This window comes from Leuresthes tenuis, unplaced genomic scaffold (assembly GCF_036924035.1).
Source record: "Leuresthes tenuis unplaced genomic scaffold, fLeuTen1.0.hap1 SCAF_12, whole genome shotgun sequence".
Classification (NCBI taxonomy): Eukaryota; Metazoa; Chordata; class Actinopteri; order Atheriniformes; family Atherinopsidae; genus Leuresthes; species Leuresthes tenuis.
This window is the reverse complement of record NW_027325366.1, coordinates 32,517,272-32,544,333: the sequence shown is the minus strand read 5'-3', so window position 1 is coordinate 32,544,333 and position 27,062 is coordinate 32,517,272. Positions and strand designations below refer to the sequence as shown.

The 27,062-nt window shown below is 45.3% G+C and overlaps 1 protein-coding gene and 1 non-coding gene across 6 annotated transcripts in view; both read right to left on the bottom strand.

Moving 5' to 3' along the window:
* dgkg (diacylglycerol kinase, gamma) overlaps positions 1–27,062 on the bottom strand; it is a 122,502-nt gene that overhangs the window by 57,109 nt on the left and 38,331 nt on the right. For all 5 annotated transcript variants that reach the window (XM_072397530.1, XM_072397532.1, XM_072397531.1 and 2 more), the window contains 13 exons: positions 25,368–25,511; positions 25,130–25,179; positions 24,799–24,873; positions 22,403–22,522; positions 21,996–22,113; positions 21,808–21,896; positions 19,569–19,685; positions 17,368–17,466; positions 15,695–15,805; positions 15,555–15,628; positions 13,043–13,117; positions 7,005–7,090; positions 6,566–6,655 (listed from right to left, as the gene is read on the bottom strand). In XM_072397530.1, the coding sequence (XP_072253631.1) occupies positions 6,566–6,655; positions 7,005–7,090; positions 13,043–13,117; positions 15,555–15,628; positions 15,695–15,805; positions 17,368–17,466; positions 19,569–19,685; positions 21,808–21,896; positions 21,996–22,113; positions 22,403–22,522; positions 24,799–24,873; positions 25,130–25,179; positions 25,368–25,511 (1,248 nt within the window). The remainder of the gene's footprint in view (positions 1–6,565; positions 6,656–7,004; positions 7,091–13,042; positions 13,118–15,554; positions 15,629–15,694; positions 15,806–17,367; positions 17,467–19,568; positions 19,686–21,807; positions 21,897–21,995; positions 22,114–22,402; positions 22,523–24,798; positions 24,874–25,129; positions 25,180–25,367; positions 25,512–27,062) is intronic.
* On the bottom strand, positions 23,718–23,799 carry trnas-cga (transfer RNA serine (anticodon CGA)). The gene has a single exon. It is a non-coding gene; the product is annotated as a tRNA-Ser (tRNA).

Here is a 27,062-nt window from a genome sequence, read left to right as displayed (position 1 = left end):
TCCATCTTACTCAAAGTCGTCGTTCACGTTGTCAAAATCTGATAAATATCCTGCCATGTTGCACAAAACTATCAGCAGCAAACTCTGTGTGAAGTTAGCCGACTGTCACAGAGCACGGAGTGAATAAACTGTGCTGCAGGGGGGCGTGTGGATGAAGTGGTCCCAGTAGAGTGCCTGTGTAGAAATCCCTCCGTTAGCTCTCCTTTAGCTGCAAGTAGCCACATAACAGCAGCTATGAGCTAACAGAGCTATAGCACACGTTCATTCATTCATTCTTCTTAAAGTATTGGTGAAATAAAGACAGATAATGCCTTATTTAGAGGCTCTAAGCCCCGTTCACTCCGTTATATGGATCTCCAGTTATCTAAATATCTTCTGAAGGACGCCGACTTTCACCAAACTGTTCTCAGTGAGTAGATGAACGTATTTCATGCCAGAAATAAGGTTTAAAAGGTTTAAAAATACCGGAGTTCCCCTTTAAAACAACCTCAGAACATTTAACCCTGCAGTCATCACCGGCCAAACAGCGACAGGATGGTCGAACACAGCATTTACAGCCAGATACATCTGCTTCTAACAGTTTGAATCCCTTTAGAGACCCCAGCGTCTTCACTCAGATGGTTTATTCCAAGCAGAGGGAGAAACATCCTCCAATGCTTTCTGTCCAAACTCAGCACGGACATCAGAAACAGTCTGGACCCTGATACTGTCTGAACATGCATGTGCTTTGAGTCTTTAAATGGTTAATCAGTCTCTAACTGATCTCATATCATTACTTAATCAGTGGAATTGACCCCATGCCTCAGGTTTTTGATCAGTGGATCCCAGCTGCACCATAGTTTCACCCAGTTCATGAGCAGAGCCCGGCCCAGACCCGACTCCCGCAGCAGGCCGGCATCTTGGCGATCAGAGGCGGGCGTTTGTTCAAAGGTGTCACGAGGGCGTGAAGCACCGACGGGCCGCATCACACTGGGAGCACCATGTGTGAAATATTTGCATAAGCACACCTTCTCAGGCAGGAACTCTTCGGGTTCGGTTGCTGCTGCCTGGATCCTTCTCTGCATTTCATCCTGTGGAAGCTGGCGACCATCATTAGTTTACCGGCTGCCTCTCTGGAGCCTGGAGGTGGCGGTTCGGCCGCTGTGATGACCTCACCGCCAGTGTGTTTCCACTTTAATTTGCTTTGCATTTGCACACTGCTCAACACATTATTCCTTTACAGTTCCTTGGGTTTGGCTTCTGCTTCCTGGTGCAGCAGGAAGAAGTTTCCCCCTTTGTGTGAAACATGGTTCAGCTGAACCAGTATTTAAGTTCCCCTCTGAGCAGGAAGGTCAGTTTTCTTTAGTTCTGAGTCTGTTTTATTGGGTTGAAGCTCGTTTTTAGGCCCGTTCAGCTGGACTTTTGATTGGTTTTATTAGGTTGAAGCTCGTTTTTAGGCCCGTTGAGCTGGACTTTTGATTGGTTTTATTAGGTTGAAGCTCGTTTTTAGGCCCGTTCAGCTGGACTTTTGATTGGTTTTATTAGGTTGAAGCTCGTTTTTAGGCCCGTTCAGCTGGACTTTTGATTGGTTTTATTAGGTTGAAGCTCGTTTTTAGGCCCGTTCAGCTGGACTTTTGATTGGTTTTATTAGGTTGAAGCTCGTTTTTAGGCCTGTTCAGCTGGACTTTTGATTGGTTTTATTAGGTTGAAGCTCGTTTTTAGGCCTGTTCAGTTGGACTTTTGATTGGTTTTATTAGGTTGAAGCTCGTTTTTAGGCCCGTTCATCTGGACTTTTGATTGGTTTTATTGGGTTGAAGCTCGTTTTTAGGCCCGTTCATCTGGACTTTTGATTGGTTTTATTGGGTTGAAGCTCGTTTTTAGGCCTGTTCAGCTGGACTTTTGATTGGTTTTATTAGGTTGAAGCTCGTTTTTAGGCCTGTTCAGTTGGATTTTTGATTGGTTTTATTAGGTTGAAGCACGTTTTTAGGCCTGTTCAGTTGGATTTTTGATTGGTTTTATTAGGTTGAAGCACGTTTTTAGGCCTGTTCAGTTGGACTTTTGATCGGTTTTATTAGGTTGAAGCTCGTTTTTAGGCCCGTTCAGCTGGACTTTTGATTGGTTTTATTGGGTTGAAGCTCGTTTTTAGGCCCGTTCATCTGGACTTTTGATTGGTTTTATTGGGTTGAAGCTCGTTTTAAGGCCCGTTCAGCTGGACTTTTGATTGGTTTTATTAGGTTGAAGCTCGTTTTTAGGCCCGTTCATCTGGACTTTTGATTGGTTTTATTGGGTTGAAGCTCGTTTTTAGGCCTGTTCAGCTGGACTTTTGATTGGTTTTATTAGGTTGAAGCTCGTTTTTAGGCCCGTTCAGCTGGACTTTTGATTGGTTTTATTGGGTTGAAGCTTGTTTTTAGGCCTGTTCAGCTGGACTTTTGATTGGTTTTATTAGGTTGAAGCTCGTTTTTAGGCCCGTTCAGCTGGACTTTTGATTGGTTTTATGAGGTTGAAGCTCGTTTTTAGGCCCGTTCAGCTGGACTTTTGATTGGTCTTATTAGGTTGAAGCACGTTTTTAGGCCTGTTCAGTTGGACTTTTGATCGGTTTTATTAGGTTGAAGCTCGTTTTTAGGCCCGTTCAGCTGGACTTTTGATTGGTTTTATTGGGTTGAAGCTCCTTTTTAGGCCCGTTCAGCTGGACTTTTGATTGGTTTTATTAGGTTGAAGCTCCTTTTTAGGCCCGTTCAGCTGGACTTTTGATTGGTTTTATTGGGTTGAAGCTCCTTTTTAGGCCCGTTCAGCTGGACTTTTGATTGGTTTTATTAGGTTGAAGCTCCTTTTTAGGCCCGTTCAGCTGGACTTTTGATTGGTTTTATTGGGTTGAAGCTCCTTTTTAGGCCCGTTCAGCTGGACTTTTGATTGGTTTTATTAGGTTGAAGCTTGTTTTTAGGCCCGTTCAGCTGGACTTTTGATTGGTTTTATTAGGTTGAAGCTCGTTTTTAGACCCGTTCAGCTGGACTTTTGATTGGTTTTATTGGGTTGAAGCTCCTTTTTAGGCCCGTTCAGCTGGACTTTTGATTGGTTTTATTGGGTTGAAGCTCCTTTTTAGGCCCGTTCAGCTGGACTTTTGATTGGTTTTATTAGGTTGAAGCTGGTTTTTAGGCCCGTTCAGCTGGACTTTGGATTGGTTTTATTAGGTTGAAGCTCCTTTTTAGGCCCGTTCAGCTGGACTTTTGATTGGTTTTATTGGGTTGAAGCTCCTTTTTAGGCCCGTTCAGCTGGACTTTTGATTGGTTTTATTAGGTTGAAGCTCCTTTTTAGGCCCGTTCAGCTGGACTTTTGATTGGTTTTATTGGGTTGAAGCTCCTTTTTAGGCCCGTTCAGCTGGACTTTTGATTGGTTTTATTAGGTTGAAGCTTGTTTTTAGGCCCGTTCAGCTGGACTTTTGATTGGTTTTATTAGGTTGAAGCTCGTTTTTAGACCCGTTCAGCTGGACTTTTGATTGGTTTTATTGGGTTGAAGCTCCTTTTTAGGCCCGTTCAGCTGGACTTTTGATTGGTTTTATTGGGTTGAAGCTCCTTTTTAGGCCCGTTCAGCTGGACTTTTGATTGGTTTTATTAGGTTGAAGCTGGTTTTTAGGCCCGTTCAGCTGGACTTTGGATTGGTTTTATTAGGTTGAAGCTCGTTTTAAGGCCCGTTCAGCTGGACTTTTGATTGGTTTTATTAGGTTGAAGCTCATTTTTAGACCTGTTCAGCTTGACTTTTGATTGGTTTTATTAGGTTGAAGCTGGTTTTTAGGCCCGTTCAGCTTGACTTTTGATTGGTTTTATTAGGTTGAAGCTCCTTTTAGGCCCGTTCAGCTGGACTTTTGATTGGTTTTATGAGGTTGAAGCTGGTTTATAGGCCCGTTCAGCTGGACTTTTGATTGGTTTTATGAGGTTGAAGCTGGTTTTTAGGCCCGTTCAGCTGGACTTTTGATTGGTTTTATGAGGTTGAAGCTCGTTTTTAGGCCCGTTCAGCTGGACTTTCGATTGGTTTTATTAGGTCGAAGCTCGTTTTTAGGCCCGTTCAGCTGGACTTTTGATTGGTTTTATTAGGTTGAAGCTCGTTTTTAGGCCTGTTGAGCTGGACTTTTGATTGGTTTTATTAGGTTGAAGCTCGTTTTTAGGCCTGTTTAGCTGGACTTTTGATTGGTTTTATTAGGTCGAAGCTGGTTTTTAGGCCTGTTCAGCTGGACTTTTGATTGGTTTTATTAGGTCGAAGCTCGTTTTTAGGCCTGTTCAGCTGGACTTTTGATTGGTTTTATTAGGTTGAAGCTGGTTTTTAGGCCCGTTAAGCTGGACTTTTGATTGGTTTTATTAGGTTGAAGCTCGTTTTTAGGCCTGTTCAGCTGGACTTTTGATTGGTTTTATCAGGTCGAAGCTCGTTTTTAGGCCCGTTAAGCTGCGTCTGGTTCTTGTCTCAGTCCAGATGGTTCTGATTTGTGGATCCACGATGGTGGAACCAGCTACGACGTCCCTCCCTGCCTTCAGGAGTTTCATTCAGATCCGTTTCTTTAGGCGACACCTTCCTTCCAAACACGCTCCTTAGGTTCCTTATTAGTCTCATTTAGTTAATTACCATCTTATTTAGAACTAAAAGCATCAGCGTGAGGCTTCGTTGGGACTCATAGCTGCTACCAAAGCATTATCACTGGTTCTGGTTTCAGCTGTTGGAATAGATCAAAATCCTGGATTCAACGGGTCCACAAAGAAACTGGTTATGTAACCGTGACGACAGCTTTGTGCTTCGTACAGTCTGGTGAAGCTGTGAGGACCACCTGGACTTCAGGGCTGAAGAATGGCTGCCGCTTATTTGCCTTTATTGCTCCAGACGGACTTTCTGGGGCACATGTGCGTAGCTTGTAAATTACTTTTGAATCTGTGGTTGTTTTACTGTAGGGTCCGTTTTAATCTTACAAAATGACTCGAGTTTCAGGAAAGGTTTCAGTGCACATTTCCCAGAAATCAAATACAGGAAAAGCAAAGTGGGAGTGCTTATGTGCCAAATTAAAAAATGTTAATATGCAAAGCGCCTGTGCTGTAAATCTATTGCCAACCATTGATTATTCACCAAACTTTGTGGCAGTAATTAGAACGGCTGCTTATGACTGCTGGATTGTTGCTGCCTGGGGACGCAGAGCACTTACCCAGGCTTCTGAATAATGCTGTCAATAAGCTGCCAGGTCCTGGGGGGGCTGTGGGACATCGGATAGATCCTCTCTCAGCAGTGGCCTTCTGCTTCGGCCAACATTTACCTCTGAAGACACTTCCAGCCCTACTAATAAACCTCCTTATCCCACAGAAAGCACTGAACATCCTGTAAAGCAGGACAGACGCACGCCTGAAACCTGAATCGTGATGGAAAGGTTGTCCCTGGCAGAGAAATATCACCCGAATCTGCAGCTGCCCCCAGTTTAACGGCGTTTTTCACGAGTTTCAGTTCAGCTTTCAGATGTCCACCAACTGCTTTCCAGTTTTGTTTGCTGGCTTTATCTGAGCTCAGCACCAAACACTATTAAAGACCGATATCTACAACAACAGTTTACCAATATATGTAGCTGCTGGTGCGTCAAAGCTGTGTTTCCCCTGCAGGAACCAGGAACTGAACCCCCCCAAAACAAGCCACCACACTGCCTAAAACAGGCTCAAAGTGCCACATTAACACCAACTCTGGTTCTGCTCCCACCACGAGATGGCAGACATGTTTGATCTGAATTATACCCAAAGTGAAGGGTCTTCATGTTCAAAGTGACGAGGAAGCGAATGAGTTAGCTCACGCCGCTAACAGGAAGTGTTTATATGAAATTCAGAGCCTGATGAAGGGGGGTCAGACACTCTGATGTGCCTGTTGGCCATAGAGGAGACAGATGTGACAGATGCTGAGCCCACTGAGCTGCTGTTCCTAACTGATGATCTATGGACTCTGAGAACAGATGAAACTAACAGATATGAACACCAGTTCTTGGCCACTCAGACACTGAAGAATCAGGATGTGACTGAAAGACAGTTTTATGTGGATAAAATTACTAAAAAATAAGATTATAACCATGAGAAAACCATCTGGAAACGTGTTCAAAGTCCAATGTTCGCGACAGGTTGTGGAATCCAAGGTGCCGCCATGCAGTGATGTCATCAGTGACGTCACCACATGCAAATTAGGTGATTATATTTACTACCTTCGTAAACTTTGGGTCACACAGAACGTTCTTCCCACTTACAGTTTCCCTTTATCTCCGACTATGTCCAAGCTGCAGCTTTTTTAAATCTTGTGGTGAGAATTTAAGGTTTTCTTCAGTGCTTAAAGGGTTAAAAGAAGCTCCACTGGAACAGACAACTCTAAGCTAAAGGAACCTTTAAGGAACCTTTAAAGTCCCGAGTACTTTCAGGTGAAATTTTGCTTAAATTAACTGCCTGCTAACAAGTTAATTTGACCAGCAGAAGAAGTTTTTATGTCAGTAATGTGTTCGCAGCCTGTTCTGCTGCCCCCTAGTGGCCATAAAGATCCGTTACCTGCTTTTATAAACGTAAAAACACACGTCTGAGGGACTTCTCACCTCCTCCCCAGCGTAAGCAGCGTGCCAGGTCGTTCCCGGTGCCCAGGGGGAGGATCGCCACAGGGGGGTGCCTGGCCAAGTTGATCTTATCTGCGAGGACAGCAAAATCTGATCATTACAACTTTAACTTTTGTTGCTTTAACGTATGGTTATGGCGGCCAGATGATGGAGTTTAGTCAGCTTAAAGTGGACAAAGAAGGAGCAACTACGACATTTTAAGAATAGGAGAAAGAATTCATCGTTTGACAGTAAAATTACAGAGATTATGGTGAGTAAAAATAGAGAAAAGTGATCATCGATTCGAGTTTTGACCAGTTGTGATAAAACCTCATCCATGTAGAGTTTATTCCACAAGATTAATGGTGCAATAACAGGCTTCTCTGTGCTGTAAGCGCCCCAAAGTGCCAGTGTTGTGTCTTTGGTGCAGACGTTAGAGTACCTATACAGTCGAGGATCCAGCCCACGGTCCCATCTCCTCCACAAGCAAGCACCCGGAAATCAGGGACATCGTGGAAAAAGTTGAGCCTGACGGGAGAGACTTAATCAAAAGCAGGAAACAGGTTTTCTACAAAGGTGCTGTCTGGAGGAAACTCAACTTCCTTAATTCTGATTATAAGATGCCTTAAGAAAGCTATTAACAGGAGGCTAATCCGGTGATTGTTTCATGAGGGATTTTCTAATCTCTGAATGATCTAATGAGCAGCGAGCTAAAAGGCTGCTGGGGACAAACGCCGGGAAGCGGTTTGATCAGAGAGTGCCTCTCCAGCTGTGCTCGGTCCTCTGCTTTCCCCTGAAACCGGTCAGAGAGTGGGAGTGCATTCCCTTCAAAGAGCCCTTTAAAGTGCGTTTGGACAAAGCTTTCATCTCCCTCCGTCATTACTCGGCTGAACTCAGGCCCGCCTGCTCCTAACCACATTTTGAAATGTTCACGGCGTCAGAAATTAGCAGCTCTGCAGGCTTAAAGGTGAGAAAAAAAGCTCACTCAACCACAGCCTGGAAACAAGAGGTTTGGGGTCTAATTCTTTAAATGTCACATGATAGAAAACGTTCGTCAGGCTTGTTTCGATCAGCTGGTTTGGAGTAAAAAAGGCTGCATCTTTAACTCAGACTGAACCAGTGGCCAGGAGAACTGGGCTGATTATTCTTTTATGTCGGTCATGAAACAGCTGATTGATCACATGACCAAACACAGACATATATGGGTCTGATAAGATAAGATAAACTGGAGAAAAAGCCCAAAAATGAGGAAAACAAGAGCACAGAATCCAGGTAACATGAAGACAGAAGGAGCAGAACCAAACTAAGGAACAAAAGAGCCTCAGAACTACAAATACAGTCGGCATGGTTACAGTTACAGCTCAACTGAGCCATTTCACTGGACCCGTGTCCCACACTGTGAAGCCAGAGAAATAAGTGAACCACAGCCAGCTGTGAAACTACGTTATCATGTCCTGGAGAGTGAGGACGTCAGAGGCAGATCCTCTGAGCCCTGTTGGGTCCCAGCAGATCAGGCCTGAGTCAGGATGCTGTCTGGGGAGGTTGGAGGCTGAGGGAACACATCAGGGTGGGCTGTGAGGAGGCCAGCAGGAGGGGTTAGGGCAGGTAAGCTACTTCTATAGAAGGGAAACAGCTGATCGATCAGCTGATGTACTGAGAGGGGGGCTGAACACGGTTATATCGCCATTATCCTCCTTAAAAACCCTAAAAAAGCCTCAGTTTTCACTCATTAAATCATCAACAAATGTTCTATTTATTTCTCTTTTTGCAAAGCTGGCGAAAACCTGCCGAGCACAGCCTTTTCAGGAAATGACCGAGCTCTATTTAACAAACAGAACGACATAAATCTACTCATGTTCAACGGTTTATACGTTCATTAGGAGGCAGAGGCTTGGAGCAGAGTCCGACGGAGGGGGCCAGGAAGTTGGAAAGTGTTCAGACTGACGTTTGCCATGTGTGGAAAATGAATAAGTGTCCTTATTCGCTTAAATAGAGGCAGTCTGCCAACGCAGCAGGGGCACCGACCAAAAGACAGCTAAAAAAGTGACATTTTTGCAGGGCTGCAACAAGGCGCCGCAGTAACCTCGTATCGCCGTTCATCCTGCAGTTAAAGCAGTGACATCCTCATGGGTTCATAAGCTGGTTCTGCCATTAGTGCCTAAATCAACCAAACATCGAGGCCTTATTTAATGTAAATTAGTATTTCTTCCATGTTCCTGTTATCTGAGAGAGCCGTGAGGCCAACGGCGCCCTCTACAGACGAAGCAGGGGAACTACACCAACATGCGCCCGGTGCGGAGCTGCGTGTCACATCCAGCCAACACCCCTCCGTGTCAGCAGAAGATTTTAATTAAGCCCCCTAATCCCGGGCGTTTGGGTATGACGGCGCGGGAGAAGCATGTGCATCAACAAAGAGCCAAATGGAGGTTTATGGAGGGGGTGAAATAATGTTTGTAACGACTGACATTACGGCGAGCTAATTGCATTCCCCAAACAGATGAGTGAGAAGCAGCCACCTCTCACCTCAGAGCCTGTTGCTAGGGAGCCCATGGCAACAGCTGTGGCGGGCTCAGTTGGCAGCGGGTTAACCCTTCATTCAGCGCCGTGCGTTCACATGCATGTGTTTTTATTCACCCCTGCACAGGAATAACAGTTACATCACCCCAGTTAGGACAGGCGCCTGCTCTGACAGTGGAAAAACACACCGTGAGCTCTTTGATAGATGGAGCTGAGCGCGACAAACGAGCCTCTTTATTAACAATTACATAATTAATGAGAGTCCTGGTCATGGCTAAATGTTCTGAGCCAACGGCTCCTGTGGACGGGATAAAAGGTCTACTGGAGCTGGAATCTGGATACTCTCCGGTGGATTTATACATTATTCAAAGTTATCTTATAGCCTCATATCATAGCTTAAAGAACATCATTTAATATCACATTATCGGCATGTTTCTGATACAGATGTAGGTCTCAGAATAGGACTGTTTAATGAGGTTAATATATCCAAAATGTTTAAACGCAGTAATTAACGGTACACATGCATTACTACGAGTTACGCTGAGCACATCTCCGGCTTGGTCCGTTACTGTTGATGAGAAAGCATCGTTTGCTAGCATCTGCTGCTAACTTACAGCTAATTTACGGCTAACTGCTAATTTACAGCTAACTGCTAATTTACAGCTAACTGCTAAACTGTTTCCCTCTGGGATCAATAGAGTAACTCAGTGGGTCTCCATGATGAGATTAACTGGATTACAGCTACAGTTGGGTTCTGCTCCTTATCTGAGGGTAATTATCCTTGGATATATGGCGGTGAATGAATGGAATCACTGGCACAAAGCATGTCATACCCCGGTACGATAGGTGGCGCTGTCCCCATTTCCGCTATCGCTAATAGAGCCACTTCCTGTTGACGTCTTCACCACCAACAACAACAAACTCAGGCATTCAGAAAGATGGCGAACGCAGAGCGAGATGAAGCTGCGTCCCTCTCCATCTGTGATGAGCTGGTTATGGCACAGACGATGCCCAACGGCGCATTCTCCATCGCGTTGTTTCTTTCTTTCTGACGACAACAACAGGAATATCGTCTCCTTCCACTTCCGGGTGACGATCGCGGGAAAAAATCTGGAGCATGCGCAGAACGCTCGATCTGATCCACTGTCGTCTCCAGGCATGTTCAGTGCACGTTTGGATCGAGTTATCTCGGGGTCTTAATTCGATCACTACTAGTATAAGGTTGTTACACGAGCTGAATAACTCAGTCTTATTGTAATTTAGCCTTTAATCCGATCCGCTGGCCCACTGTCACATTTTGTTTTGAATCATGTTTGTCTCGTCACTTCAATTCAATTCAATTCAATTTTATTTATATAGCGCCAGATTACAACAATTGTCATCTCAAGGCACTTAAATAATATAGTCCAATTCAAGCCAATTGGAATTGAATTCATTGTAATTATAATCCAATTAATTCATATGGAGCCAATTCAAAAAATAATATCCTAGCTAAGGAAACCAACAGATTGCACCGAATCTTCCTGTTTTATTTTGAAATACTAACTTCCTTCTGGTTTCAGGTACCTTGCCCTTCCTCCTGTATCACGTTGTCTTCCCTGATCCCAAAGTGTTTCCACCTGTTCCCCTTGGCTCCTCATGTGCTCAAAAAGTCTCCCTCTGTCCTGTCCTGGGCCAGTGTGTCGCAACCTTTTCTAAGAGTTCTTCACCCAAATGTTCCGAAGCCTTGAACCCACGTCCCTGGAGTCGAGCGTTCCTCCTGCAGTGATCTTTTGTTTGTTAAGTTTTGAACCATCGCCATAGTTTAGATCTCGTTAAGTTTCACAGCCTGACTGGTTTCCTCCGTTAAGGAGTGATTTTCTGTTCTTGTTAAGGTTTCATAGAGCCTCCCTTTTCTTAGGGTTCACCGGGACAGCGTCCTTTGTTTATTCGCCTCATTAGGAGAGCCTGTAGGGTTTATTTAGTTACCTTTTACAGCCCTTTCTGTTTTCCTCCTGGAGTGGAGTGAGTTTTGTTTTCATTAAGTTTCACAGTTATGTTTATGATATATATATATATAAGTTTCACAGTTACAGCCTCAAACACAGTTCTTCAGTTATTGTCTTCGGATTTCACAGCCGTTTCCTTTGCTCTGCTCAGGAGATAAATGTACTATATTATAATAATATACTTATTAAAGGGACTTATTCTGAAACCTGTGTCCTGCATGTAACCGCACCGGCTGTCTGTATCATGTATGGAGCTGCAGCTAACTGACAGGTTCTTCCTTCGCTGGGGGCCAGGCTGTGAGGAGGGGCCACTGTGCTTAAACCAACGGGTGTTTTCACCTCAGATATTTGTGTCAAACTGTAAAAAAAAGGCAGAATGTGTCACCTTTAAATACCAAACCCAGAATATCTCCTGAAATCATCTCATTTTATCGTAAATGACTTTTTCCTTTTTCACTTGACTGTAATTCAGCTGAACCAACGTCACAAAGGCTGAGAATGAAAAGCATAAATCTCAGCATCCAGCAGGCTTTGTGTTTGATGGCGAGTGGATCTCCTCAGACCGGCGTGCGTCATCCAGTCGCTGCTCGTACAAAAAGCCTCTCGAGGGCAGCGGCTCTGCGTGTCGTGACAGAAAGGAGCCGAGACGCCTTCAAGGTAAAGCGTTTCCAGCTCTGTGCTGCGCAGGGAGTCTTTCTTCCACTAATGGACGAGGAGCAGCAACAGAATTCATTTCAGAGTACAAGCCGTGCTCGGCTCTGCCAAGAGGTCAAATGCTCTCACAGCAGAAATGCAGCGTTCCCCTCAGGCAGGTTAGTCCGACACGAGCAGGAGGAGGTGTCACAGTACAGCGCCCAGACCGAACAATCAGTAACTGTACTTCCACTTTACATTCACTCAGCTGCTGACTCAGCCTAAAACACGTGGGAATTTAACCTTTTCATAAACAGGAACATTGTGTCTTTGTTTTTAAGCAGAAAGCTGTCGCCATCATGTTCACAACCTGTAAACTCGCTGAATAAAAACACTCACGTTGAGTCACGCCTTATTAACTACAAAGACTCATCATTTGTTCCCATTTCTTTAGCTGCATCTATGAAAAACAGCAAAGAAAACACAGTTTGACAGACAGAAAATAGGATTTCTGCAGCAACAAGGTGATTCCCAAAGAGCTATTAGCTGAAAACTTGGCATATCTCAGCATGGTGTGCAGTGTGTCTTTAAAACATTTGAGGAAACTGGACAAGTGGAGGACAAAAGAAGAAGTGTCAGGCCTAAAAAACTATCTCCAGCAGATGAACAGGATCTGAAAGTGATGTCCTTAAGAAAGAGGAAAAAATCCAGCTGTGACCTGACAGGACCTGAGAGATGCATCTGGACCTTCAGCTGATCCATCTACTGTTGGCCCAAGCCTCATCAGAAATGGTCTCCATGGAAGGGTGGCTGTCAAGAAGCCGTTCTTAAGGAAGGGAAACAGGGAGAAAAGGCTGAGCTGTGCCAAATGACACAAGAAGTGGACTGAAAATCAGTGGCAACAGGTCTTATGGAGGGATGAATCCTCCCCAGAGCCCGGACCTCAACATTATTGAAGCAGTGTGGGATCATCTGACAGAGAACGGAACAAAAGGCAGCCCACATCCAAAGAAGAGCTTTGGGATGTCCTTCAAGAAGCCTGGAGAACTATTCCTGAAGACTCCTTAAAGAAATGACAGAAAGCTTGTCTCAGAGGGTTCAGGCTGTGTTGGAGAATAAAGGAGCTCAGACCAGAGATTCACTTTAAAGCTGCTGAGAACTGATAAAAAACTCTGTTTCTGCCTCAGATTCTGGGTTTATATCCATGTTTAACATGTTTCAGTAAATCTCTGCAGCTGTTTGCTGTTTTTAATGGAAATATAAGACTTTTAAACAGTATTATGAATCTCAAACATGTAGAAAAGTGCTTAAAAAGTTTTGCAAACAGGCAACAAAGACTCACCCAACCATCGGTCCTCCTCGGTCCAAACTGTACACCTGCCTGGGGTTCAGCAGGTACCTGAACTTCCTCAGAACCCTGCAGAACCAAAACAGAAAGCAGTGTTTTATTCCTGATTATGTGTGAAACTAACTCTGAAATATTAGAACCAGGTTTTCAACCCGTCTTTACATGTTTGTGCAGACTGCAGACTCTCATTTAGATGCTCACTGAAGCCTGAACACTCAGCTTAAAGTGGGTTTAAGATGCTTCTAATATCCAACAGATCTATAAAAACTCCTCATTATGGATCTTTCAGCCTTACAGGAGGACGAAAACAAAAGATTTACAGATGAAAATAGACCGGCAGTGATTTCCTAATCAAACAGGTTTACTCTTTATTAATAGAGAATAATTTGCTGTCTCATGGCACAGTTCGTTCCCATGGTAACGTGTCAGATGGAGGGAGAGCAGCGGGATGCGAGAGCTCTCCGTTGTGAGGAAAGTGGGGAGCAATGCAACAATGGAGGCCTTAATTTGGAGCTCTTCATCTCTAAATGACGGCATTCAGAAAGTCAGCAGGGAGGAGCAGGAGCGATGGCACAAACGTGTTCCCTCACAGTTCTCACAGTGGCCCCAAAGACCTTTCATTAAAAGCCGGGAAACTACATCCAAACGCGCCGATTTACTCCACGTCCATGGCTGGAATCCTGCAGGTCGTGTGTAGAAACGTGTTGGTGTGAGAAGACACAAAACATCCCAGCGAGTAGTAGAAGAAGAAGCGCTGATAAAGGGCTGTTCACATGGACACAGTCATAAAAACATCTGTTTAAAGGCCTCATGTGGAGACATGTTTGTCCTCTCTGGGACCCTGTAGAGAGATGATGGAGGGCTGAGGGTCTTTGTTTAAACCTGGTTTGGGGGTTGTTGCTTTATGTCCTGTTAGGTCTTTTAAGGGCTTGTTCCCTTGTGCATTTTGTGTAGTTTTCCCTCCGGTTACTGATTTCCACTCACCTGCAGCTAAACGGCTGCATTGTGGCTTCCTGCCTGCGTTCACACCAACAACCTTTCTGCAAACAGCTGCCTGCAGTGGCTTTAAACACACTGACAGTGTGTAATCCCTGGTTTATACTAATCAAAAGCTGCTAAAATGACCAATAAATCATTCGTTAGTCATTCCACTCACTCATTTCTATAATGCTCATAATGAAACAAAGCATGTTTCCACTTCAGGTGTCGTCCAGAAGATCTAAATCAGGGTTCCAACAGGTTTCTTCAAGTCTTTTTAAGACCATTTATATAAAAACTTAACACCTATTTCACAGACCTACCGGCAAAGAATTATTTTTTCAATTTGTTCAATTATTTCTCAAACAAATGTTAAAATGTGGACAAAAGAAACATCAGCAGGCCACACAAAAGTTTCACTAACACAGTTCAGTTCTTTTTTTGACATTGGTTACAGCAGCTAGCTACTTTTTCCATGCTGGGAATATTGGGAGAAGAGAGAGTCCTGAACAATTAAATCCACACCAACGATGAAAATTAAACTTTCATCGTTGGTCTGGACCCAAAAGCTGCGCGCAGACCCACTCTAGTTGCAGTCGTACCTGGGGGGGCTGTAGCGCTAGCAGCTAGCCGTAGCGCTAGCAGCTAGCCGTAGCGCTAGCAGCTAGCCGTAGCGCTAGCAGCTAGCCGTAGCGCTAGCAGCTAGCCGTAGCGCTAGCAGCTAGCCGTAGCGCTAGCAGCTAGCCGTAGCGCTAGCAGCTAGCCGTAGCGCTAGCAGCTAGCCGTAGCGCTAGCAGCTAGCTGGCTAACGTTAGCGGGCTGAAATACTCCGGCGATAAATCTAAGTTTAATTCTTCCCTTTGGTTGACTTGATGTGCTTGGACGACTTGGCATGAGACTCTAAAGCCTTCAGCCCCATGGTACCACCGGTTTTAACCAGTGATAAAATGCTAAATTTACATTCCCCCATAAAACATGAAATGGGTAAACGAACGTTAAAAACACACTTCTTGTGTTGTGCTTCTGCTTGGCTTGTTGCTTGTGTCTGTGTGGGGACCCATGCTGTCGCAAAGTGAGTGTTCAGACCTCAATTATTGGCTCCACCGCTCTTTATTCAGGCTACATTAATTAATCAAAATAATAGTGGCTGACAAAACAAAACTTTTGAGGCGAATGCGATACGGAGAAGTTACATATTGCACAAGTTTTAAGACACATATATAAAAATTCAAGACATTTTCAAGTCTTTTTACGGTATTACTTCCATATTCATAAAGTCAATGCTTTTCAGGCTTTTTAATACCCTGGTCAGAGATTTTGTGTTTATTGTGTTTAAATTGTGTGTATTTATTTTTTGTGTTTATTAACCCTGTAAATTTTGACTAAACTCAGGTTTTATTCAGCTAACTGAACACATAAAGTTTTAAATGATCAGTTTGAGAGGCTTCACGCAGGGTCACTGCACACCATGTTGCATTAAATCTAAGAGACGAGTGCCGACCTGCTGACCTGCAGGGGCCAGACTTACCGCTCGCCCTGCCTCCCTCCACTCTTGGGGTTGACAAGGACCAGAAGCGGGTGGGTTCCCGGCAGAGGGGTGATCTGCAGACAAACACACTCAGTTTAACCAGCTTTAAGCAGCGAGCTGCTGTGTGCCGGACCGGATACCTGCAGCGCTTGTCCATCTCCAGGAGAGAATTTGAACGTCTGACTGGGGTCATCGGGGCTGGTGCTGGGGGGCGACTCCCCTTCGCCCCGCTTCACCAGAGAATGACGATCCTGTGAAACAAAGAGGAGGGATTCACTGGAGCTGGACTGTGTCTGTCATGTGCTCTGCAGGTGCATCACAGCGGCTTGGATGCATGAAATGAGCGCCGACAGGATGGATGATGAGCGCAAAATCATCCTGTCAGTGATGTGTTTGAGTGGGAAGCTGAGATCTGAGTCCAGAGCCCCAAAATTAGAACCGTGAAATGGAGGCAGGTGGTCGGAAATCTCCCCGTGAGATGTTTGAGGAGAGTTTGAACAGCAGCAACACAGATGTTCAGTCATCTGTTTGACTCTGCTGCTGGCAGGCTGGTGCAGCTGCTCCACATCTGGATGAGTTCTGGCTTTTCTCATTGAACCCAACTGGACCACGTCCACGGGGAGATGAAATGGGTGCATTCAAATTTAGCAATGAGAGGTAATATGTTCTGTGGATGCTGCAGAAAAAGGTCGGAACAAACTAAACTGAAGAAAAAGATGCAAAATTAGCTTAGTTTTTGTCTAATTTCAGACGTATGAATCCAAAATGTTTTGTCTCATCAGCTTATTTTCTTTGATAAACATCCATTTCTCCATTTAAAAGTTGGGGGGGCAGTTAGGGCTTGGGAGCAACACCCCTGATTGGCTCAGAGCCACAGCTGCTGCTGATAAATGATGCAGAAAATACAGCGACATCAAAAGAACTGAAGCTTCTGCTCAGATCATTTCCACTAATTCCATGTTTGGAAGAAACCTCTGCAGGAAGAACATGTTGAACTGTAAAAAAAAGTCCTTCTTTGCTCTCTTAAAGCTCTCGACTGCATCAAGGAAAGATGGTAGTTCATAAGAACTGAAAGCCTGCAGATGTTTAAAAGATTAAAAGCACAGAGTTCCACAGTTTGGATGAAATGGAGCGTCAGAGGGGACCAAATCCTCTGGTTTCCTTTCAGAGAGGCTGGTGCCAGAGGTGATAAAAAGGAAACACTCCTTTCTGAGATATTTAGAGAATTACCACAGATCAGAAATCTATATTAATCTGATCCCCTGCTGGAAGGAGTGCAGAATTACTGGGTTTGTTCAGCCTTTTCACACAGGTCCATGGACCTGAGATCGGATTATTTCTCACATTTCTGTACATCAGACAAATCCCCAAAGTTCTTACTTCTCATTTCTCCTGAGTTTATAACCACATGTAACTAAAACCAGTTTAGCACCAGCGCTCCTTGCCTGTTTGTGTGTTTACCAGGTCAAACAGGATCCTCGTTGGAACTCAAACCAGAGAACAAAGAGCTAATCAAACCGCCATCGGGGGCCAACCACAGGGGGTTAACCACCTGTTCCAACCGATCACAGAGCTGTCTGACTGCCCTAAACTCATCCTGCAGCTTTAAAAAACCACAGAAGAAGAGCAGCAGCAGACTGTGTGGCCCCCAGAGCTCGGGCCCCAACAGCAGTGGCTTAACTCAAAGTGTTTGATGGGATCGAATGGAAGTTCTGTTAGAATCTGAGCACGGAGCGGCCTGAAAATCAGCTGGAGTTTCTCCCGTTTCCTGTGGTTTAACTGAACTTAGCTGTGCAGAGAGAGGCTTTCTCACCAGGACCACGGGGCAGATGTACGAGGGCAGCAGAGTGTGGTCCCTCAGGGCTCCTCCGTCACACTCGGGCTTCACATTGGAGGCACACTTGTTATGAAGCTGCAGAGGAGAGGAGAGGCAGAAACATAAGAACTGTGGGCGTCATCCATCTGGGAGACTGTTACCAGCACTTTGAGGTCACTCATACAGACGGGACATATGGATTGTTTGATGGGTTGCACAGAGTCAGTCAGAGGTCGCATTTCTGCTTCTGTGCAGGATGTCAGCAGCTTTGAGATCAACTCAATGGCAGCAGTGACATCTAGTGGACAGGAGACGCAACTACAGCTATAACGCACAGCAGCTTTTCAATTAAACTCAGTTTTCAGATGACATTAATTAAGTCTAATGCGGCAGCTGTGTAATAAATCCTCCTTTTTTAACATTTCACACCTAAACTCAGTGGTACAGACGGTTTACGCATGTTTAAATATCCTCGACTAAACAGTAGAGTGGGACATTAAAGGATTAAAGATGCTCTATGACCGGATTCCAGGGAGATTCAATGTGGACACATGGAGATTCATCGAGTTGAGTAACTATTAAAGCGACCAAATCAAATGATTCTTCGTGTTAAAGAATAAAGATCAGTAAGAACTAAAGAGATGCCCAACATCAGAACCTTATTTTAATCAGGCAGGAACGGGGCAGCTTTGCTCTCCCAGAGGTCCAGCAGCTGCTCTCCTCAGCTCCAGATGTTTACAGATGTTGTTAAAAGAAGAGGGGGGTGCTGCACAGTGGGAAGCACTGCTGTTTTATGAGCTTTACAAGTCCCTGAATTCTGTTTTTACTGACATTTTACGCAGCGTCTCCACTTATTTTTTGCGGGGTTGGTAAATAAAAATGTCCGCCGGCGTGCAGGAGTTGGCTGTAACATTGTGGGAGGAGTCAGTTCGGCTCAGGTGTTTGGACAGAAACTGCTGGATCTGAAGTGATGAAAACAAAGATTTCATTTTGACTGAAACAACAACAGAAGGTTTTATTGTTTCCTGCAGTTTGCACCAATGAGATATCGGTGAGTTTTGCTGGAAACTATCTGCCGGGCTTTGGTGTGTGTGAGCTGCTGTTCTGACCAATCAGAGCTCAGCAGGGTTTTTCAGTGGACAGCGTAACCTCGGCTGAGGTTGTTCCAGTAAAATAATCAGTGAGATCAGTTTATTTCGCTTGTACCTGGTAAGTTAAAAGGTAAAAGCTGCTGAATCAGCCTGTCGGGATCTACGGTCTCTGCTCAGGGTTTGTTCTGCTTAACTTTCAGTCCCTACGTGTTCTCAGGTGTCACACCTGTCGGCTCTGCTCATCGACCCTCCCAGTATTCATCAGAACGTATATATTCCTGTGGCTTCCTTGCCTGTTTTCACCTGCTTCTCCTGGACTCTGATTGGCTCCTTTGACTCCACCCACATCTCTCCAAAGTCTCTCCTGAGTTGTTTTCTGAAATTTTGCAGTTTTTAGGACTAGTTTTTCACCTCTGACTCAACATAAAGTTACTGCACAACAGCTCTTTGTACCAGGACCCTCGTGATGGCAACATTTACCTGTTTGGGTGCAAACTGTCCAGTGGACTGGATAGTTTAGTGGTAAGATTGCCACCTTTCATGTGGGAGACCTGGGTTCAAATCCCCTGCATGAAAGGTAGTGTCTCCAGTTGGGCTCCTCAGGCAAGACCCCCTTACCCTATCTGCCTACCTGTCGCTTTGGATAAAAGCATCTGCCAAATGCATAAACATGACATAACTTCACTCCTATAAAAACTGTAATCACATCATTTCCCTCCTGCTCTAAGATAGATAAAGAGTGAAATAAAGAGAGACTGAGCCTCTCACAGGCAGATTATTGACTTTTCTTGCATGTTTTCTGCTGCTGAACACAGAATTTTATGCTCCTGCAGCTCATTCACTGACTTTATTCAACCACATCATTAAATAAATTAAATAAACTGGCGTTTAGAAGTCGATAAATTCAGTTTTTTTTCAGCTCTAAGCAGCTCTAAGCCTTCAGAAAGGCATTTCTGTCATTTCCCTCCTGTCTGTAATTGCTGCGGTCGGCCTCTGGGGGGCAGTGTTGCCTCCACTTTCTGCTCACTGAGGTCAGATTCATGCTGACTGCAGAGTAAACAGCGACCTGGTGAGAGTTCAGGTGAGTGTAAAGAAGGCGGGACTCACCGTGATCTGGCACCAGACACAGTGCAGGCCCGTCAGGCCCTGGTAGCACTTGATGCTTCTGTGACACCGGTCGCACTTGGTTGGAGAGTTACCCTCAATCCAAATGTGCTGCATAGCCTGGAGGACAGATAAGAGGCTTCAGCATCCTAGGATGATACATTCACTGTTTCCATTAGTTATTCACCAGTTTAGAACAAACATAAAGCGCCTGATCCAACATGTATGAAAGAAGGACTCAGGAAGTGAGGTTTGGACTTAATTCAAATCCAGAACTGATGCACACAGCATCCATTTTTACTCCCATAAACTCACTTCAGGGCCGTTCACTCTGGAGTCTGACGGCATTTAAATCATAATGAGAAGAACCACGTAAAAAAGCTGCGGCCCATAAGAACAATAATGTGCGTTTTCCACATTTTTTCCACATTAAAGCAGCGATTTACTCTTTTCAAACAGCCAATCTTACAGAATAAATGTAAATGTAATTTATTTATTCAGCCCTTTACAACAAAGTGCTTTACAGCAGATAATAAAGAAAGAAAAGAATAAGTACAAAACAATAAAATACAGCAAAATTGAATAAGATAATATAAAAGTGTCACCATACTACTGGGTATTAAAAGCCATCTGAAATATATGTGTTTTTAGCTTAGATTTAAAGAGGCCCAGGTCAGAAATAAGATGCATCTCGGGGGGGGGGAGCTTATTCCAGAGCCTGGGGGCAGCAGCAGAAAAGGCTCGGTCACCCCAGGGCTTTTATTTTGACCCGAACACTTCCAGTAAAAGTTGATTTGTTGACCTCAGAGCTCTGCCAGGGTTACAGTTAAAGCTCAGATAAATACGATGGGGTGAGGCCTTTAAGAGCTTTAAAAACAAACTTTAAAAGGTTAAAATGATGAGATTAGACTTTGTCTTGGTGTCATTCTCCTGCTGCTTCCTTCCAGATCTAAAATAAATAAATTCTGAGGACTGTTTCAGGCTGTGAGCAGACGCCCGACATGTTCTGCTTCATGCTGCGTCTGGCTGCTTTCAGCCTGCTGGCAGGTAAGATGACTTCAAACATCCTCAGTGGTTCGATTCACTCTTAATTTAACCCACCAGGTATTAAGGAGGTCATTGTGATGTGAAATAAACCCCCAAAGCTTGATTTTCATGTGCAGGTCCAGCACTAGAACCAGGGAGATAGATTTGTTCGTAACTGTTTGCTTTACATAAACCTTGCAGTTGTTCACCATAACTTTTTAACTTCCTAACAAACATTTGATGTTACTTGTTGAAGAGGTTGAACTTGGTTGGTTCCTAAGTGACACATTATTGAACATATCCATGTCAGACAGTGACTTTAGACCATTAATGAGTAAAGCTCAACATATATATCTTCATATCTTCAGAGGCAGCTGCAGCACACCAGACTTTCACCAGCTCTGGAGAGATGAACATCACTTCCTGCCCCATCACCTACTATGGAAAGAAATATGACAAACTATATGTGAGTCGGACCTTCTTTTAATAATCCTTTTGCATCCACTGCTGATTATCCAACAATATATAAAACAGGCAAAAGTGTGTCTGCAAAAGGAAAAAGATTTGACCGATTTTGTGCTCTGCTCTGGTTAAATCTGCTGGTTACTGTCACCACCACCCGGGCTGCTAGTCTTCCCTCTGGTAACCAGGCAGAATGGCTCCAGCCACCTTATGGGGACCTTGTTCATAAGGAAACACTCGCTCGGTCTGGTCTTTCGAGCCTAAAGACACTTCCAACAAAAGTTGATTTGTTGACCTCAGAGCTCTACCAGGGTTACGGACAGTTAAAAGCTCAGATAAATGCGATGGAGTGAGGCTGTTAAGAGCTTTAAAACCAAACTTTAAAAGTTTAAAATCAGTTCTATGAAGGACAGGAAGCCAGTGAAGGGAGTTAAGAACAGGAGTGATACGTCTGTTAGTGTTGGTTAAAGATGGGAAGCAGCAGAGTTTTGAAAGGGGTTAAGAGCTTTAAGAACAAATGAATAGAATAAGAGCTTTAAAACCAAACTTTAAAAGTTTAAAATCAGTTCTATAAAGGACAGGAAGCCAGTGAAGGGAGTTAAGAACAGGAGTGATGTGCACAGGTCTGTTAGTGTTGGTTAAAGACGGGCAGCAGCAGCATTTTGAAAGGGGCCGTTAAGAGCTTTAAGAACAAATGGATAGAATAAGAGCTTTAAAACATAATTTACAGAATAAGAGCGATAAAAACACTTACGTTGGTGTGTCTGCGGGACTTGGCGTATGTGCTGATGCAGGCGGCGATCTCTTTGGACACACAGCGCTCGTGCACCGTGTATTTGCATACTGACGGGAAACAAGGGTTTGAATGATGGCTGTGAGGAGAACAACACTGAAGAAGCTACTGAATGTGAGTGGAGGGGGGGGGGGCAGCAGGAGACTCACAGGAGCAGCAGAGGCCCTGCTTGCGGACGCCCAGCAGCATGGTGTGGCAGTAGTTGCAGTACGCTGGTTTGTTGAAGTGCTTCAGGCGCCACACGTGTTGCCCGTCCTCCTGCACGTTCTGACGGATCACAGCAGAGGGTTAGGAAAGCAGCCGAGTTGGGAACTGCTCTGCAAACGCAACGCCTCATCCTGACCCTCGGATTATCGCTTCCAGCCCCAACGTTTAATTTAAATGATTTAATCCAGACAGCGAAGCTCCAAATTTATGTTAAAAACGGAGTTCTGATGACGTAGGGATGTGTGTTTCGTATCCTGAGGCAGTTTTTTTTATTAAAATATAAATAAATGCACATGAAAATGTGCCCCTATGCTTAAAAAACCCGAACATTTAGACTTGTCATGCGTACCGTATCCATGCCCAGCAACACGAGTAAAGGGATGGTGGTGAGGCCGCCTCTGATCCACTCCTCCAGCGTCACCGTCCCGTCTCGATCGTAGTCGATCTCCTCCATCATCTCCTTCAGAATCTGCAGAGACAGAGAGCTTCTATTTTCATTCAGGTCATCTTTACAACTTCAAATCAGGAAAGTTGGAGCGAGTAATGACATGAAAAACAAAGATTTTAACCCTGATCTGGGCCTAAAGCAGCAAAGATGTTCAGAGGAGCTCCAGTTTGTGTTTAAAACAATGTTCCTCAGAGAAAGACTGGAAGGGATCTGCATATTTCTGCCTCTACAGAGCAGAATATCATTAAAGCATTCAGGGAATCTGGAGGAGTTTCAGTGTAAAGGACGAGGGAGCAAGCCTAAGCTGGACCCCGTGACCTCTGACCCCTCAGACGCTGCATCAAGAACCGTCATTCATCAGCAGCTGATAGAAGCACATGGACAAGGGATTACTGTGGAAACCTTTGTCAAGCACCACAATACAGAGTTCCATTCACAAGCTTTACTGTGCAGAAAAGAAGCCTGATGTTAACCTCGTCCACTTCTCTGGGCTCGGAGGCGTCTGGGATGGACCGTCACACGGTGGAAACGTGCGCTGTGGTCAGACCCATCAGTATTCCACATCTTTGTTGGAAGAAATGGAGCAAAGAGCAAAAGCAGCATCCAGCCTGCTGTCAGCAGCCAGTCCCTGCAGCCAGGCTCTGTGATGGTATGGGGTTGGATCAGGGGGCAAAGCTCATTTCCACTTCTGTGACGGCAGCATTAATGCAGAAAAGTTCCCTGAGATTTTACAGCAACATATGCTGCCTTCAAGGCCACATCTTTTCCTGGGACGTCCCAGCATTGTTCAAGCAGACCATGGAAAACCACATTCTGCCACAGTCCAAAGGCCTGGCTGAGGAAGAAGAGGTACGGGTGCTGGACTGGCTGCCTGCAGTCCTGACCTGTCCCCAGCAGAGAAACAACCACCCCCCCGCACTGCTGCCTGCAGTCCTGACCTTTAACATTAAGATTACTTTATTGTCATGTTAACATGAAACTTCTCCTCCACATGTGACCCGTCCAGGTCGACACCGGGTCACTCTCATGCAGACAGATGCCATCCCTCCAGCTGTCAATTCAGTGGTGAGAGTGGGAATCGAACCGCCAACCTTCTGGTTATTGGACGACCCACTCTAACTGAGCCAGGGTCACCCTGAAGGATTGACCCCAAAGGGATTTGAACACACAACCTTCTGATCTGGGGTCAGACGCGCCATGAGGTCTAAAAGAGCGTCGTCACGAACAGGATTCGAACCTGTGAGGGGAAACCCCATTGGATTTCGAGTCCAACGCCTTAACCTCTCGGCCACCGTGACTCATCCCTACCACAGAATGATGGACAATAACCACCCCCCTGCACTGCTGCACACCTTAAGATGTGTTCAGGAAGAATGGGACAAAATAACAGCTGGAACTCTGCATCACCTGGTTTCCTCAGAGTCAGAACGGCTTTAAGTGTTGGCAGAAGGACACAAAGTGGGAAAAGGTTCACTGACTTTATGGGATGCTGCAGGTTGTTTTGTTCCTCAGAGGAAATGTTTGAACATCTAAAACTAGAAGAGGAATGTAGAGTTAATGCCTTTGGTGCCAATTTGTACTGACAGCAGGTGAAACATGGACAGAGCTGCCTGCCAGGACTGGAGCTTTCATTCATTCGACTGTCAGTGAGCGGCCAGGTGGTGAAAAAGAAGATCAGTTTGGGAAGGATGTCAACTTTCTGTTTTTCCTGCTGTGACTAAAGAAGAAAATCAAATGTCTTATTCCTTCATTCCTCCACATCTCCTCCTTTTAAAAGTAAACTTCCCTTTCTGGGCGTCACCTGAGGCCTCAGCTGGCTCTCAGGTGAGCAGAACCCGTTCACCTGAGGCCTCAAGTGAGCAGAACCCGTTCCCCTGAGGCCTCAAGTGAGCAGAACCCATTCCCCTGAGGCCTCAAGTGAGCAGAACCCGTTCACCTGAGGCCTCAGCTGGCTCTCAGGGGAGCAGAACCCGTTCACCTGAGGCCTCGGGGGAGCAGAACCCGTTCACCTGAGGCCTCAGCTGGCTCTCAGGGGAGCAGAACCCGTTCACCTGAGGCCTCAGCTGGCTCTCAGGGGAGCAGAACCCGTTCACCTGAGGCCTCGGGGGAGCAGAACCCGTTCACCTGAGGCCTCGGGGGAGCAGAACCCGTTCACCTGAGGCCTCGGGGGAGCAGAACCCGTTCACCTGAGGCCTCAGGTGGCTCTCAGGTGAGCAGAATGGCCTCAGCTGGCTCTCAGGGGAGCAGAACCCGTTCACCTTCGGTCCAGCCTCCTCAGAGATTCTGTGTTTGCTCACCGGTCGCAGTTCTGTTGAATCCCACTCCAGGTACTCTGCCACATGCACCATCTGGTTAATGATGCGATCCAGCTCCTGCAAAGGAGGAAAAAGACTTGAAACCTGCGCGTTTACCTGTGAGAACAACATCTGATGCCTTCTGGTGTGAATCTTGTGACTGTGACAAAGCTTTTTTGTGTTTTCCCTTCATCTGGGACCCCCCCCCCCCCTTTGTGTGACACTAAACTGAGCAGAGTCCCTACAGATGATGTCATGTAACCCCGGCTGCCACACAGTGCTGGTGTTTCTGTGGGGTGCAGAGAGAGGATAAAAGAGGCGAGCCCTCACTCACCGAGCTGTCCAGAACCCCGTTACCGTCGGTGTCGTACAGCCGGAACATGACTGGAACGAGAGAACAGGGATCCGTTACAGGCTGAAACTTTGACCCTGCAGAGGTGGAGCGAGCTGCTTCTGCACCGGGGGCAGTCAGCAGAGATTAGGAGCCCACAGAAACTGAAGAAGCCCTGAGGGAGGCGTTAACTGAGGGGACACAAGCTCAAACACACTGCAACCCCCCCACCGCCACTCACACTCCAGCTTGTCCTCCGGCGTGCCTCTCTCCAGCAGCGAAAGGTAGCACACGATGTCCTTGAGGAAGACCACCTGGGGGGCCGGCAGCGGGGAACTTTTCTGGGGCGACGGGCTCCTCCGCAGCTTCTCAGAGTGGCTCCTCTCTGTGGAGGCACAGCAGGAACAATCAGAGCTGCTCACAGCACCCAGCAGTCAGTTAGTCAGGGACGGCTGGGATAATTAACAGGGCTCAGCCCTCCCTACATTATTCAATAACAATTAGAATATAATATATAACTAATTCAATAAAAACTTTAAACAAATAGTTTTTTCATTTTTGATCAGAGGCGGAGCAAAATCTGAACTGAAACCCATGAAATGGGTGAAAACGGGCTAATTATCTACAGCCCAAGCGAAGCAGCTCGGTTCCACTTGACTTTTCTTCAACATTTGAGTGACAGGTGTCAAGTCCCGCCCCCTCCATTTGGGCTAAATCTGTACAGCCCAAAGCCAGCAGATTTGGACCAATCACAGACGACTCTACTTGATTGCGTGTGTCGGGCGAAACTTTGACAATGGCAGGCATCGGCGTTAAGGAAGTGGATTATTTACTTTCAAATCCGTTTTCTTCAATGTCCTCAGGTGAAAAAAGTAGGGGCACATCATCCAAAGGATATCCAAATTACACAGAAAGAAAAGCGCCAGAATCGTAGCTTTTGTGTAACTTGGTTTGAGAGAAAGGCTAACGGCTAACGTTAGAAAGGCTAACGGCTAACAGCTAACGGCTAACGTTAGAAAGGGTAACGGCTAACGTTAGAAAGGTTAACGGCTAACGTTAGAAAGGCAAACGGCTAACGTTAGAAAGGTTAACGGCTAACGTTAGAAAGGCAAACGGCTAACGTTAGAAAGGCAAACGGCTAACGTTAGAAAGGCAAACGGCTAACGTTAGAAAGGCAAACGGCTAACGTTAGAAAGGCAAACGGCTAACGTTAGAAAGGCAAACGGCTAACGTTAGAAAGGCAAACGGCTAACGTTAGAAAGGCAAACGGCTAACGTTAGAAAGGTTAACGGCTAACGTTAGAAAGGTTAACGGCTAACGTTAGAAAGGCAAACGGCTAACGTTAGAAAGGCAAACGGCTAACGTTAGAAAGGCAAACGGCTAACGTTAGAAAGGCTAACGGCTAACAGCTAACGTTAGAAAGGCTAACGGCTAACAGCTAACGTTAGAAAGGCAAACGGCTAACGTTAGAAAGGCAAACGGCTAACGTTAGAAAGGCAAACGGCTAACGTTAGAAAGGCTAACGGCTAACGTTAGAAAGGCAAACGGCTAACGTTAGAAAGGCTAACGGCTAACGTTAGAAAGGCTAACGGCTAACGTTAGAAAGGCTAACGGCTAACGTTAGAAAGGCTAACGGCCTCTTGAAGCTTCTCTTCAGATAAGGTAGACCCCCCCATTCATGTCACACAGATGGAACATTTTGTGGAGTATTTCTTTTAAGGCTCTCTTAACGTCTTTCTGGAGTGTTTTTCTGGAGTTACTATTTTAGTTTTGTGCTGATGTTTGGATTATTGTGTTCCAAAGCAAATTGCAATAAACTATAGTTGAAACCAATTTATTAGCACAAGTCTGGGTTGACCTTTTTTTAAAAAAAAAACTTTTATGGTGTGAAAGTATTTGTATTTACAGAGAGATGGTAGATGGTTTATTTTCCATC